The 14787-nt window shown below is 45.0% G+C and overlaps 1 protein-coding gene across 1 annotated transcript in view; it reads left to right on the top strand.

Moving 5' to 3' along the window:
• Positions 1-14787, top strand: part of LOC106564921 (regulatory-associated protein of mTOR) — a 198684-nt gene that overhangs the window by 58716 nt on the left and 125181 nt on the right. The window contains 3 exon segments of the mRNA XM_014131441.2: positions 3463-3621; positions 4419-4565; positions 11150-11325. Of these exon segments, the coding sequence (XP_013986916.1) occupies positions 3463-3621; positions 4419-4565; positions 11150-11325 (482 nt within the window).

The raw sequence follows: 14787 nt of genomic DNA, 5'->3' as shown, positions 1-14787 counted from the left end.
TTCAATTTCCTGAGGTGTGAATTGGAAGAAGACAATTGACTCAAAGTGAAGGAGCCCCTGGCTGACTTCGCACCAACACACATCATCACTGACAGACCTATGAAAGGGTGTGTGTGTGTGTTTTTTAACATGCAATGAAAGTGAACAGAAATACAGGCTTGCTCATTGTGTGTGCGCGCACCATCAAACCATTGGCATCATTTCTCCTCAGCAGTATTGATCTGAGCAGCTGAAAGCAGGAAGATGATACAGTGCTTGAGAAATGACTCTCTATTTCTCTTACTCTCGCTTCCTCCCTCTCTATCTGCCTATTAGATTTGTGGTTGTCATCAGCCAAACAATCCCAGTATTTGTGCTGTAATGTTAACATAGCCCTTCCCAATGACAGGAAAAGGCACAGCACTCAACAGATTTGCGTTCATTGACAACAAGTCGGGGTGCCACAGCCACGGCTGCTGTCAACTATACAAACTGTCTTCAGACATTGTCTATCCTGGCTTGTTCTTTGGAGCTTTTAGAAGCAAATGTATCTGTAAAAAGTATGCAAGTACAATTTTGATTTTGCATTGTTTTATTTTGCATACATGCTTTTGGTCTGCAACTTCACTCTGTTAGATTATCAGCTTTCAGTCTTTCTGGTAAAAAAACAGACTGGTGACAAGCTTACTGCCTGTAGTAGTATCTCCTCATTCTCAATCTCATGTTTCTCTGTGTCACGTAGTTTTGTTACACAACATTTATGCAAGGCTGGTAATACCATCCATCTTTTCCTTTGTAATCAGAGTGAGTTTAGTCTCTAATGTCCGTGTGGGCTTACCGTCCTGCACCCCTCAGTGTTGAATGGCTTTAGGAAAGGTTTAGTGTGTTAATGATGTGGCGTTTTTTTCTCTCTTCACTCTGGTTCCGTCCCAAATGGCACCCTATTCCGTATGTCGTGCACCACTTTGGAGCTTGCTCTGGTCAAAGGTAGTGCACTACATAGGGAATAGGGTGCCATTTGGGACATATGCTCTTATTGTTATTGAGCAGATCAGGGATGAGAGGTTGGTTACGCTCTGTGCTTTTCCTTGTTCTAGTACAGGGATTATCCCCAGTCCCACAGGTCCACCATCAGTGGAAAATGTTTCTGTGTGTGTGTGTGCCCGACTGCCTATGTGTGTTCCTGTGTGCCCGTGTAGGCTATGCCCGTGTGTGTGTGTGTGTGGGTGTGTTTGAGAGAGCGAGTATTTGAGTAGCTTACGGTATCAGTATGTCTGAGATTGTAAAAGTCTGTCTTTTTGTGTTCTTGGTTATCTGTATCCTTCCCTGGTACCTGTTCCTTGAAGCAGACAGGGCAGGGTTTAGCTCGGTTCAGGTTGACGTGCGCCAGGCACCATATCTGTCCTGACATTGACAGAAACAACAGAACCACTTCATGCACCAATGGAGTCAGTCAGATTTTTTTGTGAGGAGTGATGGATCAATACATGGACACCTCGATAGAGCCAACTAAACAGAGACAGACGGAAACTGAAAGGGCAGACGCACATCAAATTCCCAGCTCAGTGCCAATGGGACTGCTCAGACACTGCTGGGCATTGGGAGCTAGCTGCAGAGAGGGAGAGATGGAGGATAGGAGAGAGATGGGAGGAGGACTTCCTGGGAGTATTGACTTACCTGCAAGGAGAGTCCCAGTGGGGTACCAGGGCTCCCCCTTCAGGTAAAGATGGAGAACAGCAGTTGAGTGTGTGATGGGCACATGTACACAAAAGCGCTTTCACTCTCTCACTTTCTTCCTTTCTCTCTCTCTCCTCTTCCTCTTCTTTTCTCTCTCTCCATCGAACACACTCTCTTGAAGAAAGTTTAGTCAGCCTAAACTGATCACGTTACCGCCCCATCTCTCCCCACTCACATTTCAGTGTACATCCGATTTTGAAATCCCAACTCTAACGCAATTAGCAGCTGCTGATAACACTTAATCTCATAAGGACTAACATTGGATCGTTGAGTGTCTATCCGCCGGCAGTGTTCAGACTGCGGTCCTATCTCATTGCACCAAACTCAATCAGCAACTTTAGCTTTCAAGGCTCACTGTGTTCTGAAGCCGAATGAGAATGGATGACGTCGTTGAATACAAATACATATTGGACTGATTGGTTCATTGCTAATTAGCTTGGTGTTTCTAATGATTGTTTGGGTTAAATGCTGATGTCCTTGAATGGGAACTGATGGATTAAAAAAGTTAGTTGGTTCATACTAGGTTGAGTGGGAACGGGCTCGTACTAGGTTGAGTGGGAACGGGCTCGTACTAGGTTGAGTGGGAACGGGCTCGTACTAGGTTGAGTACTAGGCTCGTACTAGGTTGAGTGGGAACGGGCTCGTACTAGGTTGAGTACTAGGCTCGTACTAGGTTGAGTGGGAACGGGCTCGTACTAGGTTGAGTGGGAACGGGCTCGTACTAGGTTGAGTACTAGGCTCGTACTAGGTTGAGTGGGAACGGGCTCGTACTAGGTTGAGTGGGAACGGGCTCGTACTAGGTTGAGTGGGAACGGGCTCGTACTAGGTTGAGGGGTTACGAGAAGGGCTTACCAAGAAAAACTTCCTAAAGGTCTCTTGAGGTAAAACATAGCTGGAGCACAAAAAAAAAAAAAAAAACATTGTTCTTATTGCTCACTTTAATCCATTGTACAGGATGCGGACAGGTGACTGACGTTTCGATGGTTTGTGTGTGTCTTGTTTGAGAGAACCCGTGTTTGACTGTTTGTATGATTCCCATATGTGTACTATGTACACAGTCTATATTTGTATGACGACGTGTACACACAAAGCAGGCCATTGTCCCACTCTGCTCTCATTGCTAAATGACCTCGAGGCCTGTTTCCCTAATTAAAAGCAGCAGGAGCATTATTTAAATATGCCACTGAAGCCTATTGCAGCAAACACAATAGTCTATTCTATTCTCCCCAGGTAGGATAGCAATGATGCAAATACACCTCCTTTCTCATACAAAAGTATTATTCAAATAGAATAACAAAAAAGACATCGCCCGTAGCCCTAACCTATTTTCAGCACCGCTATTCAGTTGTATCTAGTTATTTCTAGTCCTCTAGACATTGTCCTGGAAGGACGGTCAATCCACATGCTCTCTGTTTCTCCAAAGTTGTTTAATGATGAATGAAAGAGGGAGTTGAATTGAAAAGACCTGTGTGTTTGGCCTGCTTTTCGTTTCACCCTGTTTTCATATTTCTACACTTTCGTCCGTCTATTTATCGATACACTTTAAACTATGGTGTATGTGTCTGTCCACACTCTCAAACTGCGATGCATCTCTCTCTCCTCTCTTCTCTAGTCGAACGCATGTTGTCAGATCAAATGAGGGGCAGGTAGTTGTAGCAACGTGATAACAGAACACAATCAAATTATATTAACGCTCTCTTCTACTCTTTCTCACTCTTTCTCTCGGTATGTGTCTCTCTCGCTCAGGCACGTTACAAGCAGAGTCTGGACCCCACCGTAGACGAGGTGAAGAAGCTGTGTACGTCCCTGAGACGCAACGCCAAGGAGGAGCGTGTCCTCTTCCACTACAATGGACACGGGGTCCCCCGACCCACCGTCAACGGAGAGATCTGGGTCTTCAACAAGGTGAGAGAAACACACACATGCAGAAATATATATATATATATATATATATACACACACACACACACACACACACACACACACACACACACACACACACACACAAAGACTCACAAATAAAGTCCAATCGTTGAATACACACGAACACAAACACACTGAGGTCCATTGGCTCCACTGATATTAGACATAAACAAGTTATCCCACACACACACCCCCCCCGCACCAACAACAAAAATAGTTATTACAGAAATACATTATTTTATGGACAACTCACACAAGGAAACACCCACTCTAAATGACACACGGCTCCTGTCTTGGTTTGGGCGCTGCCTCTCCCCAGTACACCCCAGAGCCTCTCCTCCTCTTCTCTTCCTCTCTTTATTCCCCTTAATGATGAGTCCTATAAAACCAGCCCTGCTGCCTACTGTCTGCAACGGTGTGCCAAGGCCCCATTGATCCCTCTGGTCCACCCCCTAAAACCACCACCACAGAGCATCTCCCAGTACAGTAGTCAGAAGCAGCACCAGGACTTTCATTGCTTCCCCACATCCAAACCAAAAAGTGAATTGGGACGCAGCCGTACAGCTAAAACCACATCTCCCCCTCTTTCTTTCATTATTAGTACTGAAAGAGGATTGAAGGATTTGGCAACATCTTAAACTAATTTTGGACAAGGTTGAACAAATAATTGCTAGTTGTACAGAGAACATTTCTATTTGCTGGCTTGTAAGTGGCTATAACATGGCATCTAATGTTGTCTACCAAAATGTTTACTAACCCCCATCCTGTCTGTCCTGTAGAACTACACCCAGTACATCCCTCTGTCTGTGTACGACCTCCAGACGTGGATGGGCAGCCCCTCCATCTTCGTTTACGACTGCTCCAACGCAGGCATCATCGTCAAGTCTTTCAAACAGTTCGCCCTGCAGAGAGAGCAGGAGCTGGAGGTGGGTGGCAGAGAGAGATATACACTGCATTCGGAAAGTATTGAGGCCTGGACTTTTTCCACATTTTGTTACGTTGCAGCCTTATTCTAAAATGGACAAAACATACAATTTTCCTCATGATCTACACACAATACCCCATAGTGACAAAGCGAAAACAGGTTTTTAGAAATATTTGCAAATGTATATGTTTAAATAAAATATACCTTATTTACATAAGTATTCATACCCTTTGCCGTGAGACTCGAAATTGAGCTCAGGTGCATCTTGTTTCCATTGATCATCTTTGATATGTTTCTACAACTTGATTAGAGTCCACCTGTGGTAAATTCAATTGATTGGACATGATTTGGAAAGGCACACACCTGTCTAGGTAAGGTCCCACAGCTGAGAGTTCATGTCAGAGCAAAAATCAAGCCATGAGGTCGAAGGAATTGTCCGTAGAGCTCTGAGACAGGATTGTGTCGAGGCACAGATCTGGGGAAAGGTACCAAAAAATGTCTGCAGCATTGAACGTCCCCAAGAACACAGTGGCCTTTATCTTTCTTAAATGGAAGAAGTTTGGAACCACAAACTCTTCTAAGAGCTGGACACCTGGCCAAACTGAGCAATCGGGGGAGAAGGGCCTTGGTCAGGGAGGTGACCAAGAAACCGATGGTCATACTGACAAAGCTCCAGAGTTCCTTTGTGGAGATGGAAGAACCTTCCAGAAGGACAACCATCTCTGCAGCACTCCACCAATCAGGCCTTTATAGTAGTGGCCAGACGGGAGCCACTCCGAAGTAAAAGACGCATGACAGCCCGCTTGTTTGCCAAAAGGCACCTAAAGGACTCTACGACCATGAGAAACAAGATTCTCTGGTCTGATGAAACTAAAATTGAACTCTTTAGCCTGAATGCCAAGCTTCACATATGGTGGTGGCAACATCATGCTGTGAGGATGTCTTTCAATGGCAGGTACTGCGACTAGTCAGGATTGAGGGAAACATATATTTTTTCAAGTACAGAGATCCTTGATGAAAACCTGCTCCAGAGCGCTCAGGACCTCAGACTGGGGTGAAGGTTTACCTTGCAACAGGACAACGACCCTATGCACGCAGCCAAGACAATGCAGGAGTGGCTTCGAGACAAGTCTCTGAATGTCCTTGAGTGGCCCAGCCAGAGCCCGGACTTGAACCCAATCGAACATCTCTGGAGGGACCTGAAGATAGCTGTGCAGCGACATCACCCCCATCCAACCTGACAGAGCTTGAAAGGATCTGCAGAGAGGAATGGGAGAAACTCCCCAAATGTGCCGAGCTTTTAGTGTCGTACCCAAGAAGATTCGAGGCTCTAATCGCTGCCCAAGGTCCTTCAAGAAAGTACTGAGTAAAGAGTTATGTAAATGTATTTCATTTATAAAATAAAAGTGTACCAATTATGTCTTTGTCATTATGGGTTATTGTGTGTAGATTGAGGGGAGGGTTATTCCATTTTAGAATAAGGCTGTAATGTAACAAAATATGGGAAAAGTCAAGGGGTCTGAATACTTTATGAATGCTCTGTACACACACACCGACGTACACATACACACACATACAACCACTCCCCCAGTGAGACCATGGTATGTGTGTCTATAATGTCCCTTGAATTCCAAATGGCAAGCCAGCTAATTCTTTTGAACAAAAGAAGCGTTTCACAATCTCCTCTCTGTGATCCCAGCCAGCGAATAGGCAGCTGGAGCTAAATTAATTAATGATAGTGTTTTGGTTTGGTCAGGATGTCCAATGCCCCTCCCTACCATCCCTCTACCCACCTTATTTCACTGTTTTCTTCTTCCTGGCCATCTCAAGTGAATTTACAACACGCAGTTCAATTATTCATGGAGTTTGAACGCACTTCAGATTATATGGAATACAGCAGAAAGAGAGTATGAGCGAGAGAAGGACAAGGAGGGTTGATGAGATGTAGAGAAGGGGGGGGGAGATGGCGTGCAATAGAAAGGGGGAGGAAGTGGGGAAAAGAGAAGTGGGAGAGGAAGGGATGGCAGAGAGGCGATGGACAAAAAAGTGTTACAATGCCGTCTAGAGAGGCTGAGAGAAAGACAGAGATCCTGAGAGGAGATTCATCCTTCACTATGCAGTCACGCTAAGTTCAATACCAGAAACACAGCTTTTCTCCCCATCTGTCCATTCAGGCTCCCTCTGCCCTGCTCCCTATGTGTCCAACTCTTACCAGGCTGAGATAGCAGGGGTCACGGCCCAGATAGAGGAAGGAGCGAGAGAAGGCCCAGCGGCCCATCAGTAACACTTAAAGCTGTCAGTGCGGGAGAGAGGGAGTGGGGAAGGAAGAGAGAAAAAGTGAGGGATGGAGAGATGGATCAACAGAGGTCTAGAGCGAGAGGGATAGAGAGTAGCCTTCGTTCCTCAGCTGTTAAAAGTGTTGGTGTAATTGACCACTCTGGGTTCTCTTTGGGTCACTATGGGGTAAAGCTCTTAGCTCCAGCCAGCTGGAACTGTTGAGAAACACTATGCTTCCATGCTAGCCTAGCTATCCACTCAAGTGTAAGGTTGTAGCCACTGACCAGTGAGTTTGTGAACAAACTATTTAAAAATGTGCCATGTGATACAATGGAATTTAATGTGGCATAACCTAAGTATGAGTCTTGGTCGAAAGTAAACGTGATATTTTTAACAAACCTTATTCATCAGAAAAGAATGTGCCGATATGCAAAAGGAAATGATGCTTTGTGTTTGGAGTGTGTCCTTTTTAGTGGGTCAGTTTCAGGGTGATGTCTTCAGTCAGTTTGTATTGAAAATGTTGTTTTTCTGTGTCACAGCACAGAACAGTTGGGGTTACTACTGTGTTAGACCACACTGCTTTCAGCTTCATAGCCCTCTGTGTTAGAACTAGACCAAGTTAAATATCATTATACTGCTGGCGGAAGGCAAAATGGCTCCACTTTACACCTTGGTGCACCTCTCCCCCGCCTGCACAGCAACAGGAAGAGAGGGATGGGGGGAGTGATGGAGAATGAGAGAGAGTTGGAGGACGGGGATGGAAAGATGAATGGTAGTTGGGAGGGAGAGGAAAGGGAGAGAAGGATAGATGAAAGAGGAATATTGAAATAGGATGAGGAGGGAGGTAGGGAAAGAGAGCGGTGGAGAGACAGAGGGAGGGAGGTAGTTCCGGAACACTATTAAAGATGCATGATAGTACCCAGGCAGGGAGTCCCCGTGCTCTCCGCCTCCTCTCCATCCCTCTTTCCGCTACAGCACAACGCGCTGCAGCAGAGTGAACGAAGAGGGTGGCCCTAGATCACGCCCATGCCTTCTCACACGCACACAACCCTTCTTATATGCATGTATATACACACACACACACACACACACACACACACACACACACACACACACACACACACACACACACACAGGGACAGACTTGATCCCACCAGGGCCCTTTTTATTTATTATCTATTTTTTTTACTGGGAAATATCGAGTGGTGCGGAAGGAGGGGGAGGTGGTCTCTCTCTCTCTCTCGCTCGCACACACACGCGCACGCAACCTTCAGTCAGGGTGTGGTGTCTGAGTGCTCTGTTATGAGCAGTCCGCTTCCTGCTAAATATTTCAGAACTTACTGTATGGAGTCAGCAATATGATGCTCACTGCGTTATCTGTTGTGTGGAAATGACTGTGTTTGTGTCCGTGCTCTTTCTTTTGGGCGGAAGGAGTCTGATTGTTGTGCATTTGTCTGTTGGTATATCTGTTCTCAGCCAATGTGTCTGCATGTGTGTATTGTAAAGGCTGTGTTTGAGTGTGTGTTGTCTCCTTGCTGTGTGTATATGCCCCGCTCCCCATACAGTACAATTAGTTCTGTGAATTAGTGTCAGTAAAAAAATCACATACCCAGTGTGATGAAAATAAAATCCTTCCATGCTGATTGTAATGCAAATTTCTGAGATTATGATATGCTAATATGTTAATTACCAAAAAGCAGCAGGGTTTAGGCAGTAATGTGGTATTTACCATAAGGTGTGTATTGTATCACAATATCCCAAATGACTTGTGTAACAATATTGTTCCACCATCGTTGATCCATCATCATGCATTATGGACTAGTTCAAATATCCATGTTGCGTTGGTTAGTGTAACATTCCCCATTTTCATCATTAAGAAGTGACAGAGAAGATGTAATCGTACGAGACACTGACATGCACAGTGTACATACGCAAGCGCACACACGTCCCTATTAATCCAGGCAGGTCTGAGCAGAGCTGTAGGTTTAATAGTGGTATTTATGAGTGTGTACCTAAAAAGCAATGAAGACGCACATGGATCTCACACTGAGATGTTGGCAAACTTCCTTTCTCTGGAGTCTCCTCATTATAACAAGCTACAATTAGAGAGGAAGGCTCTATATCCATAAGGGGTTTCACTATGGTTCTACTGATTAGAAGTGACTTATTCCCGGTGTATTTCTAGAACTGGGAGGACTCGTGCTGTCTCATCATGTAGTGTTGAGGTTGTTTGTTGTTTCAGTGTATCTCCGTTGTTTAGGTGGAGCGGCTCTTCTGCCCATGGCTCTGTTGCACCCTGAACTGAGAGACTTTTCATGCCTCGGTTGATTTCAATTGAAAGTTTTGGAATGTTGTCTTTGCTCCTCACCAACGGGAAAAATATGGAGAAAATGCTGGTCGGTCTGTCTGGTTGCATTTGAGTGTGTGTGTGTCTACCAGCTAGCCCTTAGTAAAATATGACCAGCCTTCCATCGTCTGCACTCTGCCCTAAGTGGCGTTAATAAGCCTAGGTTTACCAAGGCTTGCATCAGATGTTGAGGAGTTGACTGTGGGGAGAATTGAGCTGTTTTCACCTCACATTTTCCAGATTGTGTGTGCTGTGGGTGACACTTGTCTTTGAGTGCATTGAGTGCACTGCGTGCATGTGTGTGCATCCCACGTTCCCTTTTCTCCCTATAGACTAAGGAGATGTGAGGACAGAGAGCAGAAGTTCTGTGTCTGATCGACTGGGCATGTGTCCCTGGTCTACTGCACTGTATGTAAGTGTTTGGGTTGACACTTTGGAGAAGATCTTTCACTTCCTCCCTGCACAGCAGTTATAGCCAGCTTGGCATAGTGATGTTTTTAAAAACAGGAAGGGGTTTTAACACTTAAAGCAGAATTTCCCTCTTCTCTCACGGATGGGATGGTTTTAGGAGTGCTAGGTAAATCTCAGTCTCCTGGGTGCAATGAAGAGTCCCACTCTTCAACACGTGGTACCATCCATCTACCGTGACGCTTGCCATCATAAGGCTAGACGGACAAAGTGCTTTAAATTGTATTGCACCCTTCCATCATATGCATCAGCTATGCCATCAGTACAAAATTACCCCCAAATCTCCAGATCCTTGCCTGAAACTCGGCCGTACGTCACGTATTGTTAGTCATTGGGAGATTTAGGCTGCACCAGAATTGTAGAATTATGGCAGAACTCGAACATTTGAAGCTCGAAAGTAGAAGCGCTTCAGTCATAAGTCTGTTAAGTATTTATAAGCCCAGGGAGTCCATGGTACACAGCCCTGAATAAGGAGGGGAAGGGAGCGCTTCGAGGTCGTCAAATGAAATGTGGAGCTCACCTCCACAAGGTGCCTAGAGGCAGGCTGACATTAAATCAGGTCTGGGTGGATCTATACACCCATACAGGAGTAGACGCGCACGCTCACACATGCACTCATGCATAAACACCTGTGCATTCCACACACACTCGGTAGTCTCTCTCACCTTTCTATTCATGGCATTGTACAGGCGGTCTAGTTCCCCAGAATGATAATATCACATTAGCCAATATCTGCTCCAGAGGCTGTTTGCTCAGAGTACGCTGTGCTGTCGAACACAGCCGCCGCCCTGAACTTCAAAAGCTCTCTTCCACCATCTCATTACCGGATGATAGAGGAAGTTTAGAGCAGTGAGAGGATCCAATGACCTAAAGGTTTTCACTCCCTTTCTCTGACCTGCACATCCCTCTGGCCTGTTATGTCTCTTCTCTTCTCTGTTAGTTCTGTTCTTTTTCATTTATCTGGTCCTCTTTCTCTTGCTCGGTGTTACCATCTCTGGTTGGTTTTCCCTTCTCTCTTGTTCTGTCATCTTGTTCTTTGTCGACTGTTATTTCTCTTTCCTTTCACCTCTTTTCTCTCTGACTTTATTTACATTTGAGTCATTTAGCAGACGCTTTTATCCAGAGCGACTTAGTTAGTGCATCCATCTTAAGATGGCGAGGTGGGACGACCACATATCACAGTCATAGTAAGTACATTTCTCCTCAATAAAGTAGCTATCAGCAAAGTCAGAGCCAGCAAGGGGGAAAAAAGTCAAGTGTGAGAGTTCAGTATTACATATTTTCTCTATTTTTCTATTATTCCCTGGTGTTCTCTGTTTGTCTGTACCTTTTTTTATTTTATTTTTTTGAATAAAACTGTGTATTTCATTCAGACGGGGATAGCATGAAATTGGTGTGTCCGTCTGTGCAGCTTATCTGTTTGAACTGTGTCTCTGTATAGCCTATCCCTCTATTAGCCTCATCTCCAATCCAAGTCTTTTGTCCTCTTCAAGGTGGCAGCCATTAACCCCAACCACCCCCTGGCCCAGATGCCTCTCCCCCCCTCCATGAAGAACTGTATCCAGCTGGCCGCCTGCGAAGCCTCAGAGCTACTGCCCATGAACCCTGACCTCCCCGCTGACCTCTTCACCTCCTGCCTCACCACGCCCATCAAGATCGCCCTGCGCTGGTAAGATCCACAGTGGACCAGCCGAAAGATGGATCACTCCAACTTAACTCAACCTAACTTATTCTCAGACACGCTGTCTAAATGGCATACTTTCCTTGTTCAATTATATCCACTGATATTGATATTAGTATGCCAAATGAAAACGATTTAGATATATATTTTCCACATAACTATGGTCATTAGTAGTGTTAGGGTCAAATTTGTCAAAGTAAGTAACTCATGGACACTAGAGAAGCTTAACCAAGTTGAATTCTTCCCGAACGGTCGACACAGCTGTATTCAGACAAAAGACATGGCTTCCCCCGTAGTGGTATTCATACCCCACTTTGGTTGGAGTCTCCTCCGTATCTCTAAACATTGCATCCTTCTTGCTAAGCAGGGAACTAAGTGATATGAGCCTTCAACGGTGTCTCCGTTGAAGTACTGTCACGTGCGATTTTGTTTTCCCTGCACTCGGCACATTCCAAGCTCAGTTGTCTTACTACAGAGAAACATTAACTTCTCACTCCTTTATATACTATGTGTCTGATTCATCATGTCTTTAATATCTCAATGTTCAAAGTTTACCCAGAATCCAACCGTTGACACCCCTGCTCTCTAAAGCGTTGATGCGTTATTAGTTTTGAACATATTTGAACATACTGTACATTGGGGGAATATATCGGTATAGCCTTCATTTGACATATTAATATAATTGGATATCATTCCATGTTCCCTGGTGTTGTATTTTCTGCCTCTAGTGCTGTCTGTCTGTGTGGTACAGCCGATTTAGCATGTAGATCACACTGAGGGAGGTCTTGCTTACTAACCAAAGTTGATTTCATCACCTCTAAAGATCCCCTGTCACTTCACCATGCGTGCCCCACACACACACACACACACACACACACAAGCCCATTTGTAGGATGTGTTATTTATGTAATGACTGGGTGATGATTAGGGTCGTAGGGTACAACAATATAGTATGGTGTTTACCAGCTTTACTGGGTTGATGTCTGGCAGAGAGGTGATTCAACTGGGACGCTAGCACAGGAATCCTCTTGGAAAAGGCTCACGGTCAGTTTGTGTAAAGGGGAGAAAATGGACATTGATTTAGGCTGTCACAAGTGTTTAACTTCATGGCGTGTGTTTTTGCCTAATGAACATGACTCTGGTATTGCGGTGTTCTCTGTAGTGTGTTTCTCTGTTACTCATGAGTGGAGACCTCAAGTCTCTATCTATCCAACCATCGGGTATTGTCTTTGCCTGTGTGTGTGATTGTCCAGTTTCATATTCACAATGGGATTAGGCCACGGGCCCAAATCTATTCATTCTGTGCATATTAAACGTGATGCTCCATAAGCCGGAACATCTCTATCCTCACTTTCACTGTCTATCAATTCAATTCAAAGGGCTTTATTGGCATGGGAAACATATGTTTACATTGCCAAAGCAAGTGAAATGGCTAATAAACAAAATTGAAATAAACAATAAATGAACAGTAAACATTACACTCACAAAAGTTCCAAAGGAATAGGCACATTTCGAATGTCATATTATGGCTATATACAGTGTTGGAACGATGTTCAAATAGTTAAAGGGAAAATAAATTTACAATAGTATACAACAGTTCTTCACTGGTTGACCTTGTGGCAGCAGGTCACAAATCTTGCTGCTGTGATTGCACACCGTGGTATTTAATCCAATAGATATGGGAGTTTATCAATTTTGCTTTTGTTTTGGAATTCTTTGTGGGTTTGTGTAATCTGAGGGAAATATGTGTCTCTAATATGGTCATTTGGAATAAGAAGGGGTTAGGAAGTGCAGCTCAGTTTCCACCTCATTTTGTGGCGGCCTTTCTCAATAGCAAGGCTATGCGCACTGAGTCTATACATAGTCAAAGCTTTCCTTCATTTTGGGTCAGTCACAGTGGTCAAGTATTCTGCCACTGTGTACTCTCTGTTTAGGGCCAAATAGCATTCTAGTTTGCAAATTTTTTTTTTAAATTATTTCCAATGTGTCAAGTAATTATCTTTTTGTTTACTCATGATTTGGTTTGGTCTAATTGTGTTGCTGCCTTGGGGCTCTGTTTGTGTTTGTGAGCAGAGCCCCAAGACCATCTTGCTTAGGGGACTCTTCTCCAGGTTAATCTCTCTGTAGGTGATGCCTTTTTGTTATGGAAGGTTTGAGAATCGCTTCCTTTTAGGTGGTTGTCGAATTTCTTAATATTATGTAGTTCCTTTGGCTTTGATGCCTCATGGTTTGAGTATTGCTCTGTTCTAGTAGACTGTGATTTTGCTGTGATCTGAGGGGTGTCAGTGTGCTAACTGTGAACCCTCTGAGAGACTCTGGGTTGAGGTCCGTGATAAAGTCATCTACAGTACTACTGCCAAGAGATGAGCTGTAGGTGTACCTACCGTAAGAGTCCCCTCGAAGCCTACCGTTGACTATGTACAGACCCAGGGTGAGACAGAGCTGCAGGAGTTGTGACCTGTTTTGTTGGTTGTTTTGCCACAGTTGTGTCTAGGGGGGCATATTTGTGAGGGAATGCTGTCACCTCCAGGTAGGCGTTTGTCCCCGTGTGCTAAAAGTGTCAGGTTCTTGTCCAGTTCTGGCATTTAGGTCGCCGCAGACTAGTACCTGTGCCTGGAAATGGTTGATCTCCTTCTCTAGGATGGAGAAGCTGTCATCGTTAAGGTATGGGGATTCTACTGGGGGGATATAGGTAGCACACAAGGACATTTTTTCTTCATAATTTCCTTATTCATTTCTAGCCAGATGTAAAATGTTCCTGTTTTGACTAATTTATTAGTGGGTTAGGTCTGCTCTACACCAAATTAGCATAGCCCCTGAGTCTCTTCGCTGTTTAACATCTTGTAGTTTGGTGGATGGGACTACCAGCTCTCTGTAAGCTAGAGGGCAACCAGTGGGTCCGTCTCCTCTATACCATGTTCCTTGTAGGATGACAATGTATTTCCGATGTCTTTTATGAAGTCTGGGTTCCTGCTCTTTAGGCCAAAGGCAGATGACCTCAGACCTTGTGTATTCCAGGATGAGATAGTAAACGCTTTGTGTTCCAGTGTATTGTGTTTAGGTCGCAGGGGGAGGGTGTTTTAGTGGGGGTTGGGCCTGTTGCTCTGCTCACGGCCTGGGCATATGTGTGGCTGTCATGTTGAGGTCCTTGCTGCTGGGGGCTTGGGGGGGAGGGCAGAAGAGGCATAAGACTGATCTGGGGGGGCCTATATAGGGTGTGGCTAGAGTTTGTTTGGGGAGTTGTTGACTGGTTTTGCTGGGGGATGTAACTGGTGGTGCTGTGGTCTGGGTGTAGGTCCTCTTGGTGTGGATCCTCTTGGTGCAGGTCCTCCGGGGCAGGGCGTCTTGCTGGTCTGGGTGTAGGTCCTCTTGGTGTGGATCCTCTGGGTGCAGGTCCTCCGGGGGGAGGGGGTCTTGCTGGTCTGGGTGTAGGTCCTCTTGGTGTGGATC

The sequence above is a fragment of the Salmo salar genome, chromosome ssa12, assembly GCF_905237065.1.
Source record: "Salmo salar chromosome ssa12, Ssal_v3.1, whole genome shotgun sequence".
In the NCBI taxonomy this organism is placed as follows: Eukaryota; Metazoa; Chordata; class Actinopteri; order Salmoniformes; family Salmonidae; genus Salmo; species Salmo salar.
The sequence above is the reverse complement of the archived record's forward strand: the minus strand, read 5'-3'. Positions and strand labels throughout refer to the sequence as shown.